Source organism: Talpa occidentalis, unplaced genomic scaffold, assembly GCF_014898055.3.
Source record: "Talpa occidentalis isolate TD23 unplaced genomic scaffold, MPIMG_talOcc4v2.1 talOcc4.5, whole genome shotgun sequence".
NCBI lineage: Eukaryota > Metazoa > Chordata > Mammalia > Eulipotyphla > Talpidae > Talpa > Talpa occidentalis.
The window spans coordinates 139,470,178-139,497,741 of record NW_023604861.1 but is presented as its reverse complement, the minus strand read 5'-3'; the positions used below and the strand labels follow the sequence as shown (position 1 = coordinate 139,497,741).

The 27,564-nt window shown below is 65.3% G+C and overlaps 1 protein-coding gene across 1 annotated transcript; it reads left to right on the top strand.

Annotated features, from left to right (window-relative positions):
- Nucleotides 1-1,133: 1,133 nt before the first annotated feature.
- On the top strand, nucleotides 1,134-27,519 carry TPO (thyroid peroxidase). Its single transcript, XM_037526912.2, is given in 18 exon segments — nucleotides 1,134-2,877; nucleotides 3,851-3,945; nucleotides 5,167-5,251; nucleotides 5,552-5,700; nucleotides 7,460-7,592; nucleotides 8,853-8,982; nucleotides 9,501-9,707; nucleotides 13,139-13,201; nucleotides 13,203-13,658; nucleotides 14,384-14,642; nucleotides 15,293-15,463; nucleotides 16,743-16,980; nucleotides 17,741-17,949; nucleotides 18,036-18,206; nucleotides 18,327-18,458; nucleotides 18,614-18,713; nucleotides 19,429-19,559; nucleotides 27,374-27,519. Coding segments are annotated over 17 exon segments (2,874 nt in total). The 5' UTR covers nucleotides 1,134-2,877; nucleotide 3,851.
- The last annotated feature ends 45 nt before the right edge of the window (nucleotides 27,520-27,564 follow it).

The following is a 27,564-nucleotide window of genomic DNA, read 5'->3' as shown; positions in this document are numbered from 1 at the left end:
CCGGCGGCGCGACGTCACCGCCAGGGGCCGCCCGCGCCCGCTCCTCGCGTCGGGCAGGCCGCGGGGCGCTGCAGGGCTGGGCGGGCGGGCGCTCGCGGGGCCCGCGCTGTGGGACGGGGACGTGGCCTTCCCGATCGTGGGCGTGTTCCGGTCGCTTCCCTCGGCTGAGCGCGGCGTCTGCCGCGCGTTGCCCCAGGTCACGGGCACAGCGCCCACGCCCGCGCGCCGAGACCGCGCGGGGCGCCCCTTCCCGTGGCCGTGCCGCCCACACTCGCCTCACCGGCGTGTTTCGAGTCCTTGACCCTGGTCCTTTGTCCCGCGCCCCTGCGCGTCCGAGGTTACCTCGCGCGCCCGTCCCCGCGGGCCCTGGCGGCCTTTCCCGCAGCCCATCACGTCTGCGCTCGCGGTGGAATCCCGATGGTTTGTGTCAAACAGTGTGTCCCGTGCGTCTTAAAATACCTACGCAGACGCGAGCTGGGGTGCAGGCCAGAGGGCTGCGAGGACTCCCCAGAGAAGTGAGGGGCCAGGCAGGCTGACTGAAGCACACCGCTGAGGGACAGCGGGGGGCAGGAGGGTCTCCTGCGCCCTGTGGGCAGCTCCCCGGCGGGGATCGGGCTCTGCAGCTGCGGCTGCGGCCAGCCTCGTGGTTGAGACTGACCCCTGCGCCCCCAGGGAGGCCCTGCTTTCTGCTCTGTTCGCGAACTTGCTTTCCACTGAGGAGGGTAAGCGGATCTGGGGTTTTGAAATAGGGGCAATCGGATGGATCCGCCGCCCACCTGCCCGGGCTCTGAGACAAGAGCTGCCAAAAGGCCCGACACCCACCCGAGGGCCGCGGCCGCACAGCACCCACGGGAGGGCCTGCGCCGGCGACAGAGGCCAGGCCGGGGACAGCCGCCGCCCGCCGACTGCAGGGCCCGGCCCGGGGCGGCCGCCGGGTCCCCCTCCCGGGCGGGGGCGGGCGCTCGCGGGGCCTCGCCAAGCCGCCTCCGCGGGGAGCGTCGCTGACGGCTGCCGCGGGCCCCGAGGCGGGTCGGGGACGCCCGTGTCACGGCTGCAGGGAGAGGCCGCGCGACGCCGCACCGGCCGCTCCAGGGCGCCAGGCTGGGCCTCTGGCTCCCCTGAGGTGACTTCTGAGGCAGAACGAGGCCCCGCCCCGCAGAGTCCTTGGCCGCCTCCCCTCCTCCGGCGGCAGCTGTCCGGCGCGGCGCTCCCTCTCTCTTAAGAGGCTGGACCCGTCCGCTGCTTTTCAAGGGCCGGTGTCCTCTCTGCCTTTGGCACCTTCCGCCCTGGCTTATATCCTCCCTCAGGGTGCCCGCCCCCACGTCTGATTGGACCACTTTTCAATCCTGTGGCTGATTGGACCGTTTACCCATCAGCCCATAGCTCCTGATTGGTCCATTCCACAATCCAGGAAGTGCGCCTCACATAAAAGGGCTCTGAGGAGCCACTGCCACCACTGACTTGTGGGAGGCGGGTCCTGGTAACAAAAGTCTGATTGGGCCATTTAGCACCAATCAGCTCATGGCTCACAGCTGATTGGTCCACGCCATGATCCAGGAAGTCCACAGTTGCCTAAAAGGGCTCTGAGGCGCAACTGCCACCACTGATAAAAAGGCTTATGGTGGAGGCCCAGGGAGAGAGAACAGCACTGCTGTTCATCTAGTTTAAATCTGCTCTGGCATCAATGAGCACATCAATTTGGAATTCTGACGGACATTAGGATTGGATCTGCCCTGGTGCCAGGCCCAACTTTCTAATTGGTTACCATGTTCCATGTTGAAAATCTAAAACACATTGACCCGAATTTTTAAAGTTTCTTTGTATTTGGCATTTTCATTTTTAAATCTCACAGAAGTGAAGGGTCAGAAATTTGAGTTTGAGGTGTAATGTGAGAGGGGTGATAACGTGAGGCCCAGAGCAGGTGAGCAAGAGGGGAGCCCTCAAGATGGGACTCCTCTCACCCACCGCCTACCTCACCCCCATCTCCTGCCCGAATCAGGAAACCCCTCTGGGGCCGCCGTTAGGAAGCAATGCTCTTGAAGGCCACTCCCCACCCCCACCCCCAGTCTTCAGCAGCCCAAGGTGCAGGGGTGGGCTCCTTCATGGTTGGGGAGACACCCCAGGCTTGGCCCCAGCTCCCCAGCTCCCCACGGCTGCAGACGGCCTTTGGCCTCCCTCCCCTTCAGAAATGCCTCCCACAGCCTGTTCCTCCTGTGAGTCTGATGTGTCCACCGTCGCCTATAAGTAAGGCCTGTTGGGTCAGGGTCACCCTACTGCCGTGTGGCCTCCACTAATTTCATCTTCTAACACCCCACTCCCAAATAAAGGCACTTTCTGAGGTCTGGGACCTGGACTTCAGAAGGTGGACTCTCTATCACTTATGTGTGAACCCCATGACTGCAGGAGCTTTGATGCATCTGTCCTCTGTAGTGGATGCTGGGCAGGCACTGATGAGTCAGTGGACGCAGGAAGGATGGCTTCCTGTTGAACGAGTGGCAGAACAGGCTTCAGCTCCGCTAGTCCCAGGGCTTCAGCACCAGGGACAGCGCCCGCCCTGCCCGCAGCCCTGCAGGGCCCCCTCCCACCTGCCCTCTGCTGAGGCACAGGCCCTGGTCTAGGCAACAAGCAGCCCTGGATGCCTCCCCAGGATGCTCTGCCTATGCGATTCTGATTTTCTCTGGGGAAAGTTCTGACCTCATTTCCAGCTTCACCTTCAGGGCAGTAGATGTGGCTCCGTCATTTAAAAATTAAGATCATTTTCCATGCAGAAAATCTGAATTCTCTTAAATTTTCCTTGTCATAGTTTTTAGCTGAGGTCTTCCCTGCCTCCCTGCTGCATTTCACCTCTTCCTCACATGGATAGACGGGATTGGGAAGGTAAGAGAAAATGCAAGTGTTTGTGTTGATTTCACTTGTTTCCACAGGAAAACCACACTTTTCCTTTCTCCCCTGGGCTCAAGGTGTGACTTGGACTGAATGAGAACCCTCCCACACACACCCCCACCCAGTGTCCATTGAGCCGGCTCCCCCAGGACGGAGCCACATCTACTGCCCTGGAGTGGGCAACGGAGCGTGGCCGGGACAGGATGTCTGCCCTCTAGTGGGCACTGGAGCATGGGCGGGACAGGACGTCCGCCCTGGAGTGGGCGCTGGAGCATGGCTGGGCTGGGTGGCTGGGCCAGGGCAAGGCTGAGGCTCACATTGGAGGAGGTGGCCGCAGAGGTGCTCCATCCCGCCAGCTCCTGGAGGCTGAGGAGAGAAGGTGGGTCACCCACTTCTGACTGCGTTTCCCAAGGGGAGCCGGGCTGAAGGCTGTCCAGGGTGCTGGGGCAGCGTGGCCAGCACACTGGCCTGGTGGTGCCCTCCCAGCAAGGACAGACATGACATGGTCACAGGGCCCTGCCCGGTGGCCACTGCTGAGCCTCTGTCCCCCTCACAGCTGAGTAGCCCTGAGTAGCTGAGATGAGAGGGGGCGGCACGGGCAGAGTCTGCTGTGTCAGCTCTAACTCAGGGCTGTTTTGTGAGCAGAGAAAATAACTGGTTGACAAACCGCCACACGCAGGGGGAGCTTCACTTCCCACAGGCGCAAGTCGCATTCCCACCATCCTCTCCGTGGGCCTGTTATGGGACTGGGTTTATTTCCGACCCTGTGTTGATGAATGGAGGTGGCAGTGCCGGACCAGCTGGGGGCCATGACGCCAGCGGGAGGGCCTGCCATCCAGTAGCCGGCCTAGGAGCCATGGGAGGTGCAGGGGTCTGGGGTGGCGCACTCCTTGGCCTGGAGGCACTCCTTGGCAGCTGGGGGCACGTCCCCATATGGGGCCGCCTGATGCTGCCCTCTGTCCCCCAGGATGCGGGTGCCGGTGGCCCTGGCGATCGTGCTGGCTGTCGCCGGAGTCCTCAGCTGCTTCTCGTCCTCCTGGACAGGTCGGGGCCTCCACTGGGGTAAGTGGCCTCGTGTCTTGTCCACGCACAGCGAGCCTGTGGCCACCACAGCAGGGGCAAGCCCCACGGGTGTGTTCTGTTACCATTTACAAGAAAAGGATAATTCTTGAGTTCAGAGGGTGAAAATACAACTCTCTCTGGAAAGAACTGAACTTTCTCTGCTCACACACTACAACATTCTGATTTCACTTGCTCATATTTATGAAGGCAAATTTTAGGGAGAACGTTTGCTTCGTCTTTTACTACAAAACCATTTCATGGTAACTTCTGTGATGTGTTTTCTGGAGTTGGGGTCACAGATTCAGGTGAGAAAGTCACATACGCATGTTGGAGTGATGGTGCACTGCTCCTGTGCTGGTAAGATAGCACTCCGACATCCCGGGCTTTACTGAAGCCGAAGTGGACACCTCCCGGGGTCACGGCCTCCCAGGGTCACACTGGGGTGGGAGCAGGCAGGAGTGTGAGCAGACAGGACCCCCACAGTGACCGTGGGGAGCCCCGTCGTCCTGAGGACATGCCAGAGGGGCCCAACATCCCCACAAACTCCTAGCCCTGACCAAACACGCTCGCTCCCACTGGCCCATGAGCTGCACTGCCCTGGAGCCTGGTGCAGGACACTACTTCCCTCCCCCTCTGGCAAGTGGAGACACCGGGAGAGTGTGCAGGTGGCACAAGTGACACGATTTAAAGCCGGTTGGGCCGGGCCTGGTCACTCACAGATGCGGCACCTGTCTGCATAGGCAGGAGCCAGTCACTCCACCCAAGAAGGTCAGCAGCCTGTAGGGCCACTCTCCCCTCCCCTGTGACCACAGGAGGTGACCTCCCAGAGGGCACCCCCAGGGCTCGGGTGGTGGCAGGGCCTCTGGGCTAGAGGCTGGGTGGCTGACACTCTGGAAGTCAGTTTGCAGACCTGAAGGAGGGGCTGGTTTGAAAGCACCAGGGTCCCTGGCCTCTGCACTGGCTTGTGGCTGCCCCCCCATCCCCCCACAGCCACCTGGGGGCATTTGCAGATAAGGACAGAGGAGCCAGGCTGAGGGGGGGGGCACGCCATAGGGGGTCCTGGCCTCCTCGGAGGCTGGGGGAGCAGCCGAGGGGGTGGAGGTGGCGGCTGGCCCAGGCCCCACAGCCACCTGCACAGCCCATGAGCCTCTCCACGTGGGCTGCGCCGACAGCACAGAGTGGCTGGACGCCGCGGCAGCCTGTGTCCACTTCGTTCTGCAGGGAGCACAGACGAATCGCAGGTGGCCCGCATCGTGGAGGAGAGCAGGCTGCTTGTGGACAGTGCCATCCACAGGACCATGCAGAGGTAGGGGCAGTGGACTCTGGGGCGGGTGGGGAGGCTCCGGTCTCGTCTCTGAGACGCGCCTCAGGCCATCTCTGCTGGGGCCACATGGGCCTCCAGCAGGCTAAGCAAGAAGGTCATCAAAGGTCACACCTGGCAGTTCCTGCGCTCTGCGTGGACAGAATCTGCACATCTCCTGGTCAGCCCCAGGGTCATCTCGGGCCTATACCCACCCTGCCCCACCAGGCACCACTGGCCGCCCCGGGTCTGTAAGCACTTGCCGCAGCAGCCGGAAGACACACCTTACTCCTCTTCCCGCCACAGGAACATCCAGAGAAGGGCGGTCACATCTCCGTCCCAGCTCCTGGCCTTCGCCAAGAGCCCTGAGCCCGCAAGCTGGGCTGCCTCCCGCGTGGCAGAGATCATGCAGGCGGCGCTGCAGGCCCTGAGGGGGCGCATCCCCCGGGGCTGGGGCAGCCCGGGGCCCCCACAGGTGAGCTCCCTCCCCCCCCCCCCGCCCCACAGCCCTGCGGGGACAGAATCTACCCCTCCCGCTGGCCCGGAGGACGGGGGCAGCCTTCTACTCTGCCTGTTTTCTTTAAAGTTTTCAAATATGTCTGCTGTGCTGCTTTCATGGGGGCTGCGGGGCTCTACAACGCCGTGTGTCTGAGGGGCTCAGGCTCACACCCCTCCAGGCCAGCACCCTCCACGCAGCCCGGCCCGTGCTCCCCACCCACCACCTCCAGGCCCAGCTCCGCAGTCAGATTGCAGGCTTGTCTGGCCTGGTCTGCGTGTCCCTGTTGCCCCCGCTCGGCCCTGAGGGAGGCCACAGGCCCTGCCCCCTCCCCTGCCCACACCGGCCTCTCGCCCGCTCCAGCCAGGAGGAGACCTCACCTTCTCCCAAAAATAAATAGTCACAGAGTTTTGTTACTCTGGGAAATAGCTGTTCCTCTGCGCTTCAAAACCAGCTCGCCCCGGCGCAGCCTTTGGGTACAGTGACAGAGACGCAGCCCCAGCGCCTGGCTGACCTCTGGGCATCACCCACAAACGCAGACGGGGCCACGCACAGCCCCCACCGCTCACCGAGGTGTCGCCACCACCCTCGGGGCCTCGCTCAAGTTGGGCGTGAGGGGTGTGGGCCCAGGGCGGGCTGCAGCGGAGAGCCAGGGCGAGGCCGGCAGGCACCAGGGGTCTGCACTGCGGTGGGCCCAGGGATGCCCTCTCAGGCGAGCTGCCTAGTGTGGCGCCTCAAGACCCCGGCCTCCGAGCCCTCCGCTCGGTGCACTACCTTGATTCCAGTTACACAGCCTGAGAAAGACAGACTGGGCTGGGCCAGAGTGGTGGGTGTGCGGGCCTGAATGCACACCACCGCTTCACACAACCGGAGACGCGTCAGAAGTGAGTTTTCTTTCAGAGCCTGTGGCCACGCCACCAAAACGTGTCTGAGGATGGGTCCCGGGTCTGCTGGGGCCAGGCTCAGTGCCATGGCCTGGGCCCTGGGGGCGGTAGCACTTGGGGCCAGGCCAAGAGGCCAAATTAAGAGCCGTCCCCTAGGATGTTTCCTGTTCTTGGCAGCAGCACAGCCCGAGGGCACGTTCAGGCATCAGGAAGGCAGTGTGGCCGGTGACCCACCCCGTCCCCAGCACAGATCAGTGGCCCTTTGGGAGCCTGCTGTGTGCAGAAAGGCCGGGGCCACTGCTGTCCCTCGGGGCTGCCCGCACAGGTAGCTGGGTGTGGCCCTGCGGGCCTGAGCAAAACATTGCCCACCCGCCCGCCCAGCAGTGTCCGGCTACTCGCTCGCAGCTTTGAGATGTAAGGGCCATCTCAGGGCAGAAATGTCGCCCTGCTGAGAGACAAGAGCATCCTGCTGTGGCTGCTGAGCAGGGAGTGAGCCCCTCTTCCCAGCAGGGAGGAGCTGGCAGTCAGGAGAAAGAGGGCCTCTTCAGGAGGACGTGTCCCAGCCAGACCACTGGCCGCTGGCTCTGGCAGCCTGGCCTGGCCTGGCCTGGCCGCTGCACGTGTGACTGACGGCCCAAGCCGTGGCCTGGGGCCCCCAGCCCTCCCCGCAACCCTCGGGCGCAAGATCACAAAGCAAAACTGAGGCTAGCTACACACCCTGGAGCTCCGGACATGGGAGCTGGGCTTCCAGAAGCTTCCAGAAGGCAGAGCTTCTTGCCGCCAGCTCACACTGTGAGAAGCAAAGTAACAGTGTGTGGTTTGGGCTTTTTCCAGACACTTGGTCAGAAGATATGCTGACCATGATCGCAAATCTGTCAGGGTGCCTGCCGTACATGCGCCCCCCAAAATGCCCAGACACCTGCCTGGCAGACAAGTACCGGCTGATCACAGGGGCCTGCAACAACAGGTGAGGACCAGCCCCACCCAACCCTGGGCTCCCCACCCCTACACCCTTCTGGCGGGGAGATGGGGGGATCCCACCCCTGGTGGCCTAACTCCGTCACCTGCCTGATACCCTGGGCCCGTGTCCAGTCAGGAGCACAGGGTCTCTCTGCACATGGGCATTCCATCTCCTTCCGCTTTGCCCCAGGCAAGCTCCCGCGTGGACGCCCCTGAGCCTCCCAAGCGCCTGCTTCTCTGAGGGGCCTCTCCCCTGGGTCTGCAGCCCAGCCCCACAACCCCTGGCCTCTCACTCTGGCCCCAGGTTTTAGTGACAGGTCAGGACTAGGCCAGCACCTGCCTCTCTCCCAAGCAGGGATGCACTTCACGGAAGCACCCCACTGAGGCTGACTGGTGTCGCAGCCACGGCTCTGGGCTGAGCCTGACCGCCAGCCCTCCATCCTCTCAGCCCAGAGGGGTGGGCGGGGAGGGGTGGGGCCACACGGGACAGACACACCCTCAACGGGACCCAGGTGCGGGTCATCTGCAAGGACAGGGAGAAGGTGGGTCAGCCTCATGGTGTGCAGGGCGGCCCGCCATGGCCCCAAATGGCAGCTCTGGTCCCTGAGATTCCACACTGAGCCCCTTTCTTGGGGAGGCACAATCTTCCTATGTGACCTCAAGCTTGTCCTATGTGACCCCAAAACGTGCCAATGTGTAGTTTGAAACACTGGAAGAGCAGAGAAGCATTTTGATCTCTAAACTCCCCACTGACCCACTGGGGCTCTCCTGCCTGGGCCAGAAACCTGGTGGCTTCAGGTCAGGCCTGTGGGTGGGGGGAGGGCAGGGAGGGGCCTGGAGTGGGGGCGACAGGGTCACGGGAAATCAGGGCTGTCCCCTGACCACAGCTCGCCTGGGGGTCAGCAGGTTGGCCATTTCCCAAGAGCCGGCCGCCCACAGACAGGCAGCCGCAGAGCAGGCAGGCCAGGGGGGCTGGGCGCAGCGCGGGCTCCCACCCTCCAGGGTCAGCGGCCACCCTGGGCCCTTGAAGGAGTGGAGACCCCGCGCCCTGCCTGCGCAGCTGGTGCAGCTGCCGCGGGCTTGGTGGTGTCCGGAGCCGGGGGCAGTGGAAGGCAGGCCCACGAGGCTGGAGGGCCACAGGCCACAGGAGGCCTCTGGGCACCGCAGGCTGCGCGCCCCGCGGGAGACCCCACCCTAAGCGAGGCCGAGGGAGCCCCGCGTGCAGCCCGCCCCTCCTCCCGCCTCACGCGGCGCTCCTCCCGCCCAGAGCCCACCCCAGGTGGGGAGCCGCCAACACCGCCCTGGCCAGGTGGCTTCCTCCCGCCTACGAGGACGCCGTCGGCGAGCCCCGAGGCTGGAACCCCGGCTTCCTGCACAACGGCTTCCCGCTGCCCCCGGTCAGCACCTCGCAGCGCAGCCACTGGAGTTGGGCCCTGTGCCGACGCAGCCGGCCCCGGCGGGCACTGGCCCCGGCTCAGAGGCCTCGGTCCCACCCTCGGGGCTGATTCTGTCCCCTGGGGGAGGCTGCGCCCCTGGACCCGGGTACCACCCCCTGGGCCTTGGCCCCGCCCCTGAGCCCGGCCCCGCCCCGAGCCCGCCCCCCCGCCCGAGCCCCCGCCCGCCCCGAGCCCGCCCCGCCCCAGCCCGGCCCCGCCCCCGAGCCCGCCCCCGAGCCCCCCGCCCCCTCCGCCATGGCCTACCTGGTACTAAACTGATGTTTTCTGAGTGTCTCCATTTAGTTCACACTGTAGCTCTGAAAAATCACCTTCAGCATCCCTTACAGCTGAGGAGGCTGAGTTGCGGGCCAAGGCACCCGGTCACTGCGCCCCGGTCGGCGGTGGGCCCCCGCTGCCTCCGGGGCGCCCGCCCGCCCGCCCGCCCGCGCCCGCCGCAAGCCGCGCTGCTCTCCCCGCAGGTCCGCCGCGTGAGCCGGGAGCTCGTCCAGGTCCCCAACGAGGCGGTGACCGAGGACGGCCAGTACGCCGACCTGCTGACCGCGTGGGGCCAGTACATCAGCCACGACGTCGCCTTCACGCCGCAGAGCGCCAGCGCCGCGGCCTTCGGGGGCGGGCCCGGCTGCCGGCGCACCTGCGCCCACAGGAGCCCCTGCTTCCCCATCCAGGTGGGCGGCCGGCTGCCGGCGCACCTGCGCCCACGGGAGCCCCTGCTTCCCCATCCAGGCGGGCGGCCGGCTGCCGGCGCACCTGCGCCCACGGGAGCCCCTGCTTCCCCATCCAGGCGGGCGGCCGGCTGCCGGCGCACCTGCGCCCACGGGAGCCCCTGCTTCCCCATCCAGGCGGGCGGCCCGGCTGCCGGCGCACCTGCGCCCACGGGAGCCCCTGCTTCCCCATCCAGGCGGGCGGCCGGCTGCCGGCGCACCTGCGCCCACGGGAGCCCCTGCTTCCCATCCAGGCGGGCGGCCGGCTGCCGGCGCACCTGCGCCCACGGGAGCCCCTGCTTCCCCATCCAGGCGGGCGGCCGGCTGCCGGCGCACCTGCGCCCACGGGAGCCCCTGCTTCCCCATCCAGGAGGGCGGCTGGACGCCGGCCACCGACCCAGCGGGCCGTGCCCGGGCCCTGCCGGCAGCCCTGGCTCGCACGTGCGCGGCGTCCCGGGGGCTGGGGCGCGCCGGGGTGGGGGGGGGGTGCTGGGGCCGCGCTGGGGAGGCCTGGGGGCCTCGCGCCTCCCCACGCCAGTCCAGCGCCCGTGGAGCCGCCGCCCAGCCCGGCTCGTGCTCGGAGCCCCCAGGTCGCCGGCTCCGCGGCCCCGTCCCGTCCGCGCAAACTGAGGCCCGAAACACTCTGAGGCCGACTGCTCCGCGCGCAGGCTGGGGGGCGGGTGGGGGTGGGGGGCGTCCCCAGAGCCCCGAGACTCCGCGCTCGCGGCTCCATGGGCGCGGCCCTCACCCTGCAGGGGACGTGACTCCTTCTCTTTAGAAGAGGAAGAACACGAAAAGCTGGTCAGCGCCGCTGCCCCCCAGGGGGTCCCCTAACAGCGCAGCAGCATTTTCCTTGCCTCCAAAGGTTTTTTTCTGATTTTAAAGTAAATTAGGCACTTTGTGAGCCTACCCATTTTTTATCTTTCATATGTATTTATTTTTGTTTTTATGTTTCTTTTTCACATGACTGCTCGGCCGGGCCCTCCTGCACAGCGGCCAGCGCCTCCCTTCATCCAGTTTGACGTAAAACGGTGGCTCTTCTCATTCCGTGGCTGGCCAGCCGTTTCAGCCTTCTTTTCTAATTTAAATAACACTTTTCACAAATCAGTGGGGCCCAGTTCTGGGCCCCCCACTTCCATCACCCACCTATTTCTCTGTCCTGGGATGAAAACTCTAGATCCAAGGCCCAGGCGGCAGGCTGCTCCGCTGCCCGTTGGGGTCACCTGGCATCACTGTGCTTCTCCGACATAACTTACAAAGGAGGAGTAAAGTGATGGAATTTATTCAGGTAAACCCTAAGCTGAATGTAAGCGTTTCAAAAAGGAAAAGTACTAGTTGTTTCTAACTGGAATCGCATTTAATGGATACACATGCATTCATTTGAAGAGAACTGACCTTTTTTTTTTTTTTTTCCAGATTTTCCTGTGTTTTTTTAGTGATGTTTTATAATTTCTTCTGTAGCTCATATAATCTTTTTTGCTAAATTTATACAGGTAATCTTGTTAAAGTTGTTGCTGTTGTAAAAGGAATTTTTCTCTATTGCCATTTTGGCTACTTCACTAGGGAAGAAAGAAAAAACCGGGGCGGGGGGGCTTATGCACTTTTCCAGGATTGTGAAGATTCTTTGCCAGTAATTTTATTAATTTTCCAGGATTTGTAGCTATTTGTAGGCATCTAACTTATCAGGTACAAGAGATGATTATATGACTCTAAAATTTGACTTTCTCTTCTAATAATTTTACCAGTTCTTGTTTTAGTTTCTGGCCCTTCGTCTAACCAAAGTTTTTTCAATTCTGTAGGTAGTGTTAAGTGATAATGGTGGGTGTGACCCCCATTTCGTGGAGCGGGGCTTATCACATCCCGCGGAGTGTTTGCGGCCCCCTGTTCCAATGCTGGCGCCTGGGGATGGCCGAGAGTGCGTGGCGTCCTCCGTGTCAGGCGCCGACACAGCGTGTGACCGCGTGGGGAGGGTCCTCCAGCCTGCGGGGTCCCTGCGACCTCGCCTGCCACCCCTTCCCTGCGGGCTGTGCCCCCACCCTCAGGTCTCTGAGCTCTCAGGCGATGTCCAGAAGAACCCACTGCCCGGCGGGCATGCCAGCACCGCCCCTGCCCCGCGGCCCTCTTGGCCACCACCCCTGGCACAGCCTCCTCTGCCTGCCAGAGGCCGGGCGCCCTTCTCAAGCAGGTCTCCAGAGTGTGGGCAGTGGCTGCTCTCCTGTCCCACTGGCCCCGCCACCCCCACATTTGTTTCGAGTCAATCTCCTTTGTCCAGGCTTGTGAAATGTAGGTTGGTGGGTTCCCTTCCATCACATCTTTCCTCTTTAGTGATTTTTGTCTTGCCTTTTTAAAATTTGTTTTCTTTTGGCTTATTTCATTGTCCTTTCACTGAATCCGGAAGCTCCCTACTTTGCTCCTTTTCTCTGTCTCATGAAAGTGATTTAGAGACTGGATTTTCAGAGGAAAGCCTTTGCTGCTTAGACTTTGCTGAATGCAAGATAATCTTCCCCTGATTTCCGAAAAGCGGCTGGGGCCAGCATGGTTCTGCCTGGTCCATTCAGTGCCTGTGGCCGCCCCCTTGGCGCGCCCCTCCCGACTGGCTGAGGGCCAGCGTCCAGGCCCCAGGGACACACGGCCCCAGCCTGTTCACTGGACCTGTCCAGCTGCAGCGCCCTCCCCCCTGCAGCTGCAGGCCACTGGCCGGCCGGTGTGCAGGGCCAGGTGTGGGCTGTGATTGGGGACCCGCCCGCCCACCTGTGTCTCCTCCTGCCCCACTGGAGCCTCCCCAGCGGCCCCTCTTGCTCGGGGGCTCCTCTATTCTCCAGGCCCACAGAGGTGCCTGGAGCAGGCAGCTGCTCACTCTCAGGATGCATCAGCTTGGGGCTCCCCTGAGGCCCCTCTCTGGGTCTCTGCAGCCCTGACGGGAGGCTCTGGGTGGGGCCACGTGTGCCCCTGCACTCGCCTGGTCCCTCTCCAGCACCTGCAGGTGTAGCCCAACCAGGGATTGGGGCTGTCATGCGGGAGGCCCTGGGGGAGCTGACTGAGCCACAGCCAGGACCTCACCTGGAGGGTGAAGCCCAGGCCCCCCAGCCCCCGCCCCTCCTGCTCTTGAGGGAGCCCTGTGTCTCCAGAGAGAGGGGGTCAGCTCTTCCAAAGTCAGAGGCTGCCAGACAGTGGGGGGTCCAGGGGAGGCAGGAGGGGGGACTTTGCAAGTCCAGGAGCCACAGGGGCAGGGGTCTGCCTCTGGCCAGCAGGTGACCCATGGGGGAGGGTGGCCCAGACTAGCCCAGAGAGGACTGGGCAGCAGACACTGGTGCTCAGGCGATGGGGAGCCTAGAGCTCCTAGTGTCTCTCAACAGGGCGTCCAGAACCTTCTAACGGCCATCTCCCTTCTGCAGCTCCCCAGCAACGCCTCTCCCGGCGGGGGTCCGGGGTGTCTGCCCTTCTACCGCTCTGCCGCCTGCCTGCGTACGCGGGAGCCAAGGCGCCTTGCTGGGCAACCTGTCCCGGGCGAGCCCGCGCCAGCAGATGAACGGCCTGACCTCCTTCCTGGACGCGTCCACCGTGTACGGCAGCTCGCCGGCCTCCGAGGAGCGGCTGCGGGACTGGACGAGCGCCGCGGGGCTGCTCCGGGTCAACGCGCACCACCAGGACGCCGGCCGCGCTTACCTGCCCTTCGCGCCGCCCGGCGCGCCCGCCGCCTGCGCGCCCCCGCCCGGCGCCCCCGCGGGGGCCCGCGGCCCCTGCTTCCTGGCGGGGGACGGCCGCGCCACCGAGGTCCCGTCGCTGGCCGCGCTGCACACGCTCTGGCTGCGCGAGCACAACCGCCTGGCCGCGGCGCTCAAGGCCCTCAACGCGCACTGGAGCGCGGACACCACCTACCAGGAGGCGCGCAAGCTCGTGGGCGCCCTGCACCAGGTGCGCGTGCCGCGCGGGGCTGGGCGTGCGGATGCCCCGGGCCCACGGGCCTGGGCCCACCGGAGCTGACCTGCAGCCGCTGAGCCCTGGTCCTGGCTCCTGGGTCCCAGCGACTGCTCCCACCCCCGGGCTGGGGTGACTTTCCCCAGAGCCCCCACTTCCCCAGCCCAACAGCAGGCCCAGGCCACTGTGGGCTCCACAGGCCGGCCAGTCCTCAAGCTGCCTCCCAGATGGGTCGGCTGCCATGCTGGTGAGTCCATGTTTTGGAGCCAAGGAGAGCCCCAGACCTCCTGCATGATGTTCTAGAGCGAGCGGGTTCAGCAGACCGGAAGGGGTCTGGCCGCGCCCGAGGACTTGGGGCACCGGGTGGTGGCTGGTGCTTCTGTGGCGCTGCATCCGGTGGGGTTGGGCGAGCTCTTCCATCTGGAGACGTGCTGCTCCCTCACTGCTGGGGCACACTAGCTGGCCCTGGGCAGCCGCTGCCCTCCACCCTCCGTCGCCCTTTAGTCCCCGTGTCCACATTGGCTCGGGAGCCCCGAGGGTGGCTGTCCCAGGCAGGCTCTTGTCCCGACCTCCGTGGCCAACCCCAGCGCCAGGCTCCAGCCAGCTCAGCAGCCCTGGGTCCCCAGGGCGGGTCCCCCTCTGTGCTGGTGGGGGGCCCCCAGGGCAGGTGCTTCTTGCACCGAGGCAGGCCCAAGGGCTCACGTGTCTTCTCCACCCTCCAGATCATCACTCTGCGGGACTATATCCCCAAAATCCTGGGCCCTGAGGCCTTTGGGCAGCACGTGGGCCGCTACCAGGGGTACGACCCCACCGTGGACCCCACCGTGTCCAACGTGTTCTCCACTGCCGCCTTCCGCTTTGGCCATGCCACGGTCCACCCATTGGTCAGGAGGCTGGACGCCCGCTTCCAGGAGCACCCCGACCTGCCGGGGCTGCCTCTGCGCGATGCCTTCTTCAGCCCTTGGAGGCTCATCGCGGAAGGTGTGTGGGCAGCAGTGGTGGGCGGCCTTGGCTCTGGGTGGAGCTGCCCCTCCTCTCTCCCTCCCCCCGCCCTGCCTTTGGCGCCCATGGGGTGGACACCTTTGGGAAATAAATGCACCCGAACCCTTTCAAGGCGAAATGGCTCCTCAGGTGGGCATGGGGCAGGTCTCTGCAGCTTGGCACAGGCCCCTGCCAGAGCAGAGGCAGCACCCCCCCTCACACACACACACGGCTCATGCCCCCATCACTTCTGTGCCCCCCACCTCTGTCTGGACACGCTAGAGCCTCAGAAGGTGGCCTCTCCAGGAGTCATGTAATTGGTGGGCTGCTCCATGAAACGGGGCTGAGAAGCAGCTTGGTCTGCTTACAGGGGGGCTGGGGCTGGCCTGGGGGTGGGGCATCCCTGGCTGGCCACTGCCTCCTGAGCTGAGCCGTCTTACTTTTCCTGTTCTCAACCTCGGGCTTGGCAAACCTTTCTTTGTGGCATTTCTGCTGCTGGAAAGGGGACAGGGGCGCACCTGTGTGTCCCCAGCAGCCCCCAAGCCTGGTGGCCTGGAGCCAGCCCCTCGGAGTCCGACTGGCCACTCTGGGAGCCAGGAACCATGGGCAGGAGCTGAGGGGCTGCTCCAGCCTGCCCCCTGATTCCCCAGGAGGACTGGACCCCCTGGTGCGGGGCCTTCTCGCCAGGCCCGCCAAGCGGCAGCTGCAGGACCAGCTGGTGAGCGAGGAGCTGACCGAGCACCTCTTCGTGCTGCCCGGCCCGGACACCTTGGACCTGGCATCCCTCAACCTCCAGAGGGGCCGGGACCATGGCCTGCCAGGTGGGCTGACCTCAGCCCCTCCTGAAACGTGCCGGGGCCTTTGCTCCCCAGAGCGTGTGCCCAGCCTCGGCCTGGGCCAGAGCAGCCGCCCCTTTTCTCCCTCCCTGAGCTCCGGCCCCTGCCCATATCCCCCTGACATTCCGTCCCTCCCTTCCCCCGCAGCAGGAGCCAGTGAGCAAGCTTCCCCCCAGCCCAGGGCGCCAGGCCCCTCCTTCCCCCTGGCCCTCCAGACTCCGGGCTGGGGTCTCCCCCACTCTGCAGCACAGCTGGTCCTCTCTGCAGTGGACACAGCACCCCTCAGCTCAGCTCTCGGTTCAGTTCATACCTGGAGTTTTGACTCCCCTGAACACGAGGGCGTCCTTTCAGTGAATATTCCCAGAAGTAGCGTCCAGACCCCACACCCCAGACCCCCAGAAACCACGCTCCAGAACGCCAGACCCCCGGGCCCCACACCCCATGCTACGGGCCCCGGGGGGTCAGTGAATCCGGCGGCTGTGCTCTCAGACGCTGGGTCTTGTCTGTGATGTGACTGAGTGGGGACAACTCTGTGAAGTTGAAACTCCCCTGGCCAACATGGGGGCCCGGGGCGCCCCCCGCCTGGGCGGCCCCTCCCTGCTGGGCTACAGGGCCCCGGGGCTGGGTTGGTGGGGCTGGGCAGCCGCGGGGCCCACAGTGGGGGTGCTGGCCTCCAATGATGCAGGCAAGAGGAAAGACGCGGAGGGCTCTTCCAGTTTAACTGTCCCAACAGGCTTGCCAGGAGAGCCCCTAGAAATATCCACTGTCAAGGCCTCCCCCCCGCTCCCCCCCCGCTGAGGCCATGTCCCTGCCTGAGGGGGAAGGAGCACCTGTTGGGGGGAGCCCCCGACCAAGAGGGGGGCCACAGGGAGGCCCACAGCAGGGAGCTGGGACAGTGCAGGAGCCAGGCTGGTACCGCTCGGGAGGACAGGCCGACAAGGCTCAAGGGCCAGGCGTGAGGAGCCCCAGCCGGTGGGGAGGGGAGAAGCCACTGGCCAGGCGGGTAGGACGCTTTCATGCCCTTCTCCATGTGCACGCATGCGTGTGTGGGGGTATCCCTCTGCTTGCCTCATGCATGGCGGCATGACAGGGCCCCAGCTGGACGCAGTGTCTCTGAGCAAGCTCACGATGAGGCCCCAGTCTGCAGGGAGCAGGCTGAGCTCCAGGGGCAGGGGGTGGCCGATCGCACTGGCCCTCGCTGGACTGTCCCCGGGGATGGTGGCCGGGACCAGGCCATCAGACCGCGAAGGTGCCTGTCCCGCAGGGTACAACGCGTGGAGGGAGTTCTGCGGCCTGCCCAGACTGCGGAGCCTGGCCGCCCTGCAGGCCGCCATGGGCAGCGGACGCATGGCTGCCCGCATGCTCGCCCTGTATGGGGACCCTGACAACGTGGACGTATGGCTGGGCGGCCTGGCCGAGCGTGCCCTCCCCGGAGCCCGGACGGGGCCCCTGTTTGCCTGCATCATTGGAAGGCAGATGAAGGCACTGAGGGACGGGGACCGGTAGGTGGCTAGCACCCCCACTGTGGGCCCCGCGGCTGCCCGGCCCCACCACACCCAGCCCCGGGGCCCTGTGGCCCAGCAGTTGGTTCTTCTCACCACAGTCTCTGCAGCTGCGACGTGGCGGCTTCCAGTCACTCGCACAACAGGCAGAGCAGCCAGACGCACCCACTCACGGGGGGCTGAGGCCCAGCCAAGCCGCACCAAGTGGGGCTCCTGGCCATGCTGCAGGGTGTGGGCCGGAGGGCTCCCCAGCAGCCAGGCTCCTGGACCCTGAGCCAACGGTGACATGTGATGCCTTAGGCTGGGGACCAGATGGCCCTGGGGCTGCCCCTCAGTGGCTGATCCCAGATACCAACTCCCCCAGACACCAGCAGCCCCCCTGACACCAGCAGCCCCCAGACACCAGCAGTACCCCCTGACACTGACAGCCCCCCAGACACTGGCAGCCCTCCAGACACTGGCAGCCCCCCCAGACACCGGCCCCTCCCACCCCGCAGTCGCCCTGGCTAACAAGACAGGGCGGGGCGGGGGCTACGATCTCCTGGGAGGCGTTCGCCCTCCTGGGACAGCACCCATGGCCACCCCAGGGTGGGACACACCAGGGGTCCTGTGCTGTCCCGCCTACGGCCAGGAGCAGCAGTGGGAGCCCAGTCCCTCCTGCTCAGGCCTGGTGACACCGCCCACCGCGGGGTCTGGGCACCGGGCCTGGAGGGACGCCTGGGCCTGCAGAGGGCAGCGGGCCTGACCCGGCTGCCCACAGGTTTTGGTGGGAGAAGGACGGCGTGTTCACGGAGGCCCAGAGGCGGGCTCTGCGGCGCTACTCCCTGTCCAGGCTCATCTGCGACAACACGGGGCTGCCCCACGTGCCCGTGGACGCCTTCCGTGTCGGGCGGTTCCCCGAGGACTTCACGCCCTGTGAGCGCATCCCAGGCCTGGACCTAGAGGCCTGGAAGGAGGCCCTGCCTGCAGGTACCGCAGTTTCCTGCCCGGGCCCACCCCGGGTGCCGAGAGGAGGGGCGTAGGGCGCTGACCGCACCTGGCCTTCGCCCCTGCAGAGGACGCCTGTGGCCTCCCCGGTGGCGTGGACGATGGGGACATCATGCTCTGCCAGGAGCAGGGCCAGCGGGCGCTGGTGTGCTCCTGCCGCCCCGGCTTTGAGCTGCAGAGCCCCGAGCAGGTGGCCTGCACCCCCCACGGATGGGCGCCCCAGTGCCCCGTGTGCAAAGGTCAGTCACTGCACTTGCTTAAATGGCTGCCCCCACGTCCTCAACCCCCCCATGTCCTCACATCCCCCCACTGGCCCACCCCCCCACCCCACCCCACCGCCGGCCGCCCGCTCTCTGCAGACGGGGACCAGTGCAGAGATGCAGCCTGCGTGCCCCGCCCCCCGTCGGTGCGCTGCCCGAACATCCAGGGCGGCTTCCGCTGCATGTGCTCGGACCCCAGCGCACCGGGCGAGGACGGGAGGACCTGTGTGGGTGAGCCGGGCCGGACGCTGGGGTGAGGGCCATGGGCAAGGGCGCAGGCCTCTGCTGCCCCCTCTCACGCCCCAACTGCCCAGTCTGCGTGCACATGCAGCTCGGGCTGGGAGGGGCCAGGGCCGCAGCCCGCTGACTGCTGCTCTCTGCTCCAGACTCCAGGCGGCTCCCCAAGGCGGCCCTGGTCTCCCTGGTGCTGGGCACCCTGCTGGTCTGCGGCCTGGCGGCTGCCACCTGGATAACCCTCTGCAGGCGGTGAGTGCCCTGCCCTCTGCCCCCACCCCGCTGCCTGGACTTCGGGCTGCCCTGCCCGCACCCAAGGCTGGTCGCATGCGCTTCCTTTCTCTGAAGAGGTTATTCGCACCCAAAGCCAAGGTCTCCAGAGCTGCCCCATCAGGGAGCTCCCTGTGTTGCCTGCTGAGTGGAGGGCAGGAGGTGCTGGGCGGGGGTCAGCGGGCGCGGAGCAGCCCTGGGTCCTGCGCTTGGCACCAGGGAGGCTGCTCAGAGGGCATCTCAGAGAGGAGGGCATCACCCACTCCTCACCCTCCCTCAGGGCAGACTGGGCGGGCGACCCTCGTGGGCTGGGAGGATGGAGGGAGGCCTGACTCTGCCAGGATGGCTGCCCCGCGGGGCCCGCCCCACACCCCACAACGGCTCTGTCTGTGCAGTGTCCCCACTGGAGTGCTGGGCAGGGCGCCCAGCCCGCAGCTCCCTACGGGGTCCAGCGCCAGCCTGCGGCTCGCTCTGTGAGGGCAGCTCACCCATCCCAGTCCCGACCCGTGTGGGGCTGGTCTCGGGCCACGAGCGTGCGCTCTGCACGCGGACCTGCCAGCCTCCCGACGGCCTGCAGTGGCCTCCGTGCCCGCGAGGAGGAGCAGGGCGCCGGCCTGGGGCCCAGCTGGCAGCTGCGGCAGGCGGTGGGCAGGGCCCTGTCCAGAGGGCCTCCTCACGCGGCTCCTTGAACCCACAGGCGCTCTGATGGAGCAGCCGCACTGCTGGCCTTGGAGACCGGGGGACAGGCGCTGACCCTGGGGGGTGCAGACGACGCCAAGAGGGCCGAGCCGCCCACCGGGGGTCCCGTCCAGAGCCCCCGGCAGGCAGGTGTGTCCCTCCTCCTCGCCGCCCCGCGGCACTTGGTGTGCAGCTGAGCCTGAGGGGGGTGGGAGGGTGGGGGGGGATTGGGAGGGGCTGGGAGGTGGAGCACAGCAGGGCCTGGAGGGCAGGGGTTGTGGGGGGCTGGGGCGGCAGGGGCAGGGAAACACCTTGCCTTTGGCAGTCACGTCCTGGCGTCTTCCTGCTCCTTCCCCCACGAATGGTGTTTATGGGGCTGACGACCCAGGTCTGCCCACCTGGCGGAAAGCACAGAAGAGTGGACAGGAAGGTGCAGCCAGGCCCCCTGTGGAGGGGCTCAGAGCCGGGGCAGCCCCCGGGCCCGGCCCCTCTGCGCGCAGCTGAAGACCGAGGGGCAGTAGCGGGAGGCATGAAGAAAATGTCAGCCTTCACGATGAGATTAAAAAGCACGGGAGGCTGCAGGGGGTGTAGCGCCAGCAGGAAGGCGCAGAGCAGGGTCTCCGCGATCCCAGCAGATGGTTAAAGGAGGGTCCTGGAGCCTTTGGTGGCTTTTCAGGCTTTTCTTGCCATTTTACCAGGTACCCGGCAGGCAGGGGGCTGGGGGCCGGGGCTGGCGGGCTCCCAGTCCCCAGGGAGTCTTCCTGTCTCTGGGTTCTCCGGCGTCTCTCATGTCTCCTTCTCTCCCCTGCTTCTCTTTCCTTCTGCTGTTGTCTCTTCTGGCTCCGTTCTCTGCCCTTTCGCTTGTTCCTGGTTCTTGGTTCCGTGGCGCCGCCCTTGTAAGCCCCGTCTCAGCCCAGGTGCGCCCACCAACGCATGCCCACACCCCGCTCCAGGGGCCGCCCTCAGGCCCGCGTGCAGGACCGCAGGGATCCCTCATCAGTGCTGATGGCGGGAGGGCGGGGAAGCCTGATACTTTTTCACTTACCCTACATTTGCTCTCCGGCATCTCTCGTGGCCTCGTTCTCTCTCTCCTGCTCTGCTGGCACCCCTGTGATGCCGCCCTTATAAAACCAGTCTCAGCCCAGGTGCGCCCACCTACACATGCCCACACCCCACTCCAGGTCTCGCCGTCAGGCTTGCGTGCAGGACCGCAGGGATCCACCATCGATCCTGCTGGCAGGAGGGCGGGAAAGCCTGACACTCATTTACCCCACAGGGGAGGAGCCCTCCATCTAGACTCGGCACGCCTAGCCCCGGTGTGTGACACTGGGCCCTTCTCTGCCCTGGGCCTTGATGTTTGATGTCCCACTGCTCAGAGCTGCCGGGCCGTCCTGGGGCCCTGGGTGGAGGTGGGTGTTGGGGAGCAGGGCAGGGAAGCCTGGCCAGGGTCCCATCAGCGCTTTCTGTCCTGCAGGACCAGCCTGAGGGTCTCCAGCCCCACTCTGCTCCGGCGTCCCCGCTGGCATTCCCAGCCGCCTCAGGCCGCTGCCATCCTGTCCCCGGAAGGCTGCCCAGACACGGGGGGCGGGAGCCCACGGATCACAGTGTCCCACCCACCAGGACCCTGTGCATGCGCTCCAGCAAGTCCTCAGCCTGAGACTTTAACAAATAAAGGCCCAGCTGTGTCCCTTCTTGTCTCTGATGGCCGCCACTGGCTGAGCCAGAAGACGCGGTCAGCTCCCGGAGCCTGGTGCCAGCGCCACCGGGGCCGGGTCAGCACCCCACCTACCGCGAGAGTTCAGGGCCTCAGGGCGGTGGAGGCGGGAGAGCAGGCTCGTGCGGGCGTGCACACTGGCTGAGCGCGTGTGCCGGCAGGACGCTTGGAGAACTGGCCATCGACCTGTGGCCAGGGGCGCCTGGGCAGGCGGGGTCCATGGATGCGCATTCCTGCTCCCTGGGCACAGCCCAGCCCGCAGGGACCTCCCAGGACAGCCCCTCAGCCTGACGTGCCTTTAAGCGACCGTGGAGGGAGACAGCAAAGGACAGGCCTCCAGGGCAGCCAGCTTTGGCCGCGCTGGCCAGCAGTTGGACGGTGGCTGGCTGGCCCTGGTGCCTGCCAGCACCTCAAGGATCTGCCCCCAGGGGGCGCTAGTGCTGCAGGGAACAGGCAGGCCTGCAGACCACCCCACAGGAGAACGGCTCCCTTGGATTTTCTCCCAATTCCGGTTTCCCTTGGATCTTCCTCCGGGGGTGGGGGGAGGGAGGAGCGGGCTGGCCAGGTCCAGCTCGGGACAGGATCTCGGCCATCAGGAGCTGACCGGGCGGCTTATTTCTCCTCCCCCTCCCAACCCCCAGCCTGCAGCAGGAGCAGGACAGCAGTGCATCTCGGGGGCCCGCTGGCTCCCACCCCGATGGTGACCCACGTTGTGTGCAAGGCTCCTTCCTGAAGAGATTTGGCTTGGATGGAGTGGGGGGCTGTCATGCCAGTGGGCTCCCCAAGCCTGGCCTCGCCCGCCTGTGGGTTAAGGGCTGAGGTGGATCCCGGGTGTGTGTGGACAAGTCTGGACCCTCTGGCTCCCTCCTGTGCGGGCTGAGCCCGCAGCCCGCCCTGCACCAGCTGCCCCTGCCCACACCAGAGGGCAAACCCTCTTCCCAGGACCACACTGCCTGGCGGCCACCCCAGGGCCAACCACAGGTGCGTCCCTGGAGGCCAGGGCATCGGCCGCCTGTGTGTGTCTTGCCTGTGGCACCTCCTGGAGCTGGGGTTGCTTCCTGTCTCCTTCCTCTGCCCTCCCTGGTCCTCTTCTTGGGTCCACACCCAAGAAAGAAGAGGGCTCCCCGTTCCCGCCCGGCCTCAGCCCTGCCCTCTGCATGTGGTGAGACCCTTGCCCTGGAGTATTTTGGGGTGCCGCCAGTCACTCAGTCACCCCGCTGCCCAACAGGACACTCTGCCCCAGGTCCAAAGCCCTTTCTAGCAGCCTCGGCACTCGGTTTCGGGGGAGGGGCCTGCACCCGCGGGCTCCGGTGCAGCCAGCTCAGCCCTGACGGTCCGTGTTGGGAGTCTCTGGACACGGTGACCCCTCATGCCCTGGTCCCTTCCTGTGCCCCACCCTGGTGCTGCCCTGAGCTGCACCATGAGGAGGTCCACAGACGGGGTTTTGACAGAGGCAGCGTGAGCAAAGACGGTTGGGCTCGTCAGTTCTGCTCTCAACTGTGAGAAGGGCCGGCACAGAGCAGGCCTCTCAGCTCCTGCTCCCAGAACATGCCACGTGCGGGCATCTGGGGCCGGGAGGGGCTGCACGGTGCAGCTGGGAGAGAGCCTGCCCCAGCACTGCAGTGGGCGATGTGGAGCACTGGGAGCATTTGGAAGGCCAAGGTGAGGGCAAACTCCCCCAGGCCAGCGTTGGAGGAGGCTCCAGGTGGAACCTTTCTGATCACTGGTCACTTCTTGCTGAGTCTGAGTCCTCTTTGGGGTCAGCTGCCCCTCCATGGGCCTGAAGCTACTCAATAGTCAGCAAGAGATTTTAGTTACAATGGTGGAGGTGGTGATGGTGGAGGTGGTGATGGTGTTGGAGGTGGAGATGGTGATTTAACAACCACCACAGCCTCCCGGGCTCTGATGCTCCTTGCCCGGGCCCAGGGAGCCACATTCTGGCAGTTCCGGGGCCCTGTCCGTCTTCGTGTGGCAGAAGCCTGGCAGTGGAGGACAAGCTTCTCCCCTCCCCCTGCAGCAGCAGGCTCGGACGGCAGGGACCCGTGCTGGGAAGAGTCTTCTCGGGCCGTCATGTGAAAGTTTTGCGTGGGCGGCTTGAACCGCTTCCCTCCAACCCAAGCTGGAAAAATACTTTTCTTTGGCCTTGGCCAACAGCGATGTGCAGCCTCCCTCGGCCGTGGTCCCCTGTGGGGAGCTTCCAGATGTGCCGGAGCCTCCGCCAGAAACACGTGCCTTCTGCCGGGCTGGGGCCGCGGAAACAGGGCCGCAGGGGACACCCGCCCACGCCGGCTTCTCCAGAAGAAAAGGGAGTGGGGGCCACTGGCCCAGAAGGGCTGGCGTGGACGTCAGAGGAAGCCCCTCAGGGACCTCGGCCCACCCGTTCCGCCAGGCGTCGGCAGGCACAGGCCACCCCTGTGCCGTCTCCTGCATCTGGCGCCTCCAGCTGGGGCAGCCACGGTGGGTCCTGGCAGAGGCCATGGTCAGAGGTGCCCACCAGCGTGGGGGAGAGACCCACTTGCTTGGGGCAGTCTGGAGCCAGCCACCCCCTGCACCCCCCCACCCTCTGTGCCGATTCTACGTCTGGGCCTGAAACAGCTGGTCTCTAGGTCTCGGTGACCCAGGCCATCCTCACAGTGCCGCCCAGTCAGGATGCCGGCCCAGGACTGGCGCTGCCTGCGCAGCAAAGACCCTCCCCACTCCAACCCGCGCTCTGGGTGGGTTCTCTGCTGGCAGTGGCCAGCACAGGCTGAGGTGTGGGCTGGGACCTGGGGCCTCCAGCAGACACGTCTCCTCTGAATGACAGGAGCTGAGAATGACCCCTGCTGACCTGTGGCCTCGCCTAGCCAGCAGGCACGGATGGCAGAGGGGGCATGCTGGAGTCCTGCTGTGCAGAGGCCACGCATTTGACATCCTCACAACGCACGTGACAGACACGCTGCCAGGAGGACAAGACAGACGGGTCAGGGGACACGGGGCACCACAGGGCTCACGGGCCACAGGTGTAAACACTGACTCCCAATGCAAGGCTCAGTTTTCTGTTTGTAGGTTTAAACAAGGATAGAGATAATCCCGTAACTAAGCTATGCTTCCATGGCGTGGCCTGGTCAGGAGGTCATGAGGCCTCCCGGAGGACGGCAAGCGGGTGGGGCAGGGAGTCTGGACGGCGGCCAGAAGCTGCTCTCTGAACGGAGGCACAGGGCAGGGCCCGGCGGGGCAGGGCCAGGTGGGGAGGCAGGGCCTGGGGTCAGGCTGGGCTGGGCCAGGCCTGGAGCGCGGTGGGGTGCGCTGGGCTGCTTGGCCTAGATGTCCACTCTCCCTGCGGTCACCTTGCTTATGGCCAGCAGCCCTTGCGAGGGAGGCGATTTTACCCGGTGAGAGGGCCACGCACTCCATCAGAGAAGAGATGCTTGCCCGCATACGCATCCCTGGCCAGTGGCCAGTTGTGAGGAGCGCTGGACAGGCAGTGGGCAGGGGGCCTGCAGCTGCCGTGGCAGGAAGAGAAGGGTTGCCCACAGCACAGAGACGCCCCGGCTGGGCGCTGTGCACCCAGGGAGGGAGGGTGGACGCATGGGAGACGTGGGCACCCGGGGGGGGGAGTGGGCACAGGCCAGGAAGGTGTGTGGGAGACTAGGGCGTTCAGTCCACAGGAAGGTGGCCGGCCGAGTGCCAGGATCTGAAAAGTTCCTTCCGGCAGGTGCTCAGTGTCTTGTAAACACCCGGAGCCCCACAATCAAGATGTCCTGGGTCATCAGGACCCAATGGCCTTTGCCCAGGGGCGTGTGGAACAAGATGAAGCCAGCACAGCGCCTTCTTTCCTGTTTGTGCAGCAGCATCCGGCCGGGCATTGTTTGTCGGGGATAATTAAGGACGGCGGGGGGGGGGGGTGTTCTGAGCCTGACCTCCCCGAAGGCGGCCAGATGTGTGAGTGACCACAGCAGGACACCGAGCCAGGGGCCTGCCGGGCCTGTTCCTGGCCGGGCCATGATGGATGGCCTAGGGAGCCATTTTCAGCTGGTCCTGTTTCAGCTGGGGCCAGCCCTGGTGGGGGTCCTGCATGGGAGGGACGCGGGGAGCAGCTGCAGAGCCAGGCAGACTGCCAGCCAGCTAACGTGTGGCCTCAGAGGGAGCCCCGCCCACCCAAGCGTGAGCCTTGGCTGCCAGTCAGCGCCTGGTGTCAGCAGTGGGCGGGGGTGCCGGGGTATGTGAGAGAGGGGGGTGGGAAGCACATCCCCAATGTCCAACACGTTCGTGGCACACTTGGGGAGTTCACTGGTCACTCACGTGATCTTCTGGGGACGTGACCCTGATGGAGGACAAGAATAGAAAAAAAAACGAAAAGCAGGCGCCACAAGACCAGAAACCCGGCTCACACAAGAAGGCAGGGGTGGAAGGGATTAGCACAGCCATCGATACGGCTACGGACACCGAGGTCCTTAGGCGCAGACGACACAGTTGCGGAAACTAGCATCCTTAGCGCGGACGCCTGGATCACAAAGCATAACACCCAAGCAGGTATCGGGGGCGCATCCAAGGGAAAGACATGGAGATGGAGCCCATCCTGGAATCTCTGGTCCCTTCAGATTCTGCAGAGTTTTCCAAACTCAGCAACCAACTGAGGCTCACAAGGAGTGACCCCTCCCAAACAGGAGACTCTATCAGTGCAGTCTCTGCCCTGGCTCGGGGCAGCCGTCCTTCCACCCACCTGTGCCTATGCAGGTGCCTCTTTTCACCCACTCTCTTCTCCGCAGGGCGGCAGCCTCCTCCCTGCCTGTGAGCTGCACCTGCCGGGACTTCTCCTCACTGCCCCTCAGGGCCACCCGCCTGTGACCATGCAGGCCTCTCTCAGCAAACCTGTCCCTTCGGGGCAGCTCTTCCTGCCCGCTGGTGTCTATGCAAGTGTCCTTTACTCTTCTGGCCCTGTCCCTAATAAACCTGCCCTTTAAATATAACCAACGTCTCTGTCTCGTGGAGAAACTCGCCTGGGAACTCGCTGGTGCCGCTGAAACGGGAGCTCTGGTGACACCATCCCCAGAGTGAACCTGAGGACCCCACTCTCCAAACCCACAGACTCCAAAAACCACAACCCCCCAGAGCAGAGGCCGTGTGCTGGCCCAGGCCCCGCACAGGACCTGGGGTGAGCGCTGTGACAAGAGCACGGGTGTGTGGTGCGCGGCCCTTGCGCCTCCTACAGCTGCGGGAAACCGCACATCAGGCGCTCGGTCCCTGCCTCCAGCCACAGCGTTTGTTTGGGGCAGCTGCAGCACAGCCCCATGCTCCCTGGCCTCCGGGGAGGGCAGATGCCCACGCCACTTCCGGCCGGAGCCTGGCTAGAGGGACTCCCACCCCCCAGTGCAGTCCCCCTTGGTCCTTCCAAGGTCAGGGGCTTGTGAGCGGCTGTGGGGCCATCTCAGGTCACTGGCGGGGGTGGGGGGCCGCACACGGGCGGTGGGGCGCATGCAGACAGGTGGGGTCTGCTCAAGGTACAGGGCAGCACCGCTTGTCGGCTTGGAGTGGCGGGAGCTGCCCAGGCTCCGTCCACACCCACCCGCCAGGAGGGGGAGCACCTCCAGGAAGCAGACACCACGGGGGACGCAACAAGGCAGCCAGCCCCGCTGGAGACCTTCCTGAGGGCCCATTTTAATTCTCTCAGTTTGGTTAGGTAGGGCCAGATACCCCCAGGCCCCAGGCGGCTCTCCTCTCCCAGCCCCCAGCGGCACCCATGCGGGGTGGCCGCGGGCTGCGTAAAGCAGATCACGGAGGCCGCTCTGCATCTGAGGACATGCCCACGTAGTGACCTGCAAGGCAGGGATGTCCTGATGACAGCTCTGGTGGCGCACTGACATGCGCGCAAGCGCTGCTGTGGCAACAGTGAGAAGAGTGACCTCTGGGCTGTGGCCCACCACGCCCTGCCGACCCTCCCCCAGAAGCCAGATCCTCGGCCAGGGCCTGTGCCTCCTTCCTAGTCCCAGGTCCTGCAGGGCGGGGTACGCCCCCCAACCCGCAGTCCCAGCCCCCAAGGCGGCCACTTCCCAGCTCCGGAGGGTCATCCCCTGACCACACCAGCGCAAAGTCCATGTGTCCAGGAGTCGGGGCGGCCGGTTCGTCCAGACCCACATCTGTGGCCTGAACCTTTATGTCCAGGAGACACTTCTTAGACCTCGGATTCTACTTTATACTTCGGGTAAAATGGCAGGTTTTGGTCAACTGGGAAAACAGGGGGTGAGGTATGACCGTCCTGCAGGCCTTGCAGCGGACGCTGCCCTCGCCATCACACACCTGGTCACGGCAGGGTTTCAGGACCTCGCACCAGAGGGCAAGCAAGGGCGCGGCTGTGGCCTGGCCACGCACAGCCCCAAGCTGCAGGAGCCCGCGCGGACCCCTGAGGCCAGAGCCTAGGGCGGCAGCAGAAGGTCTGAGCTCGGCCCCAAGAAGGCGGGAGGG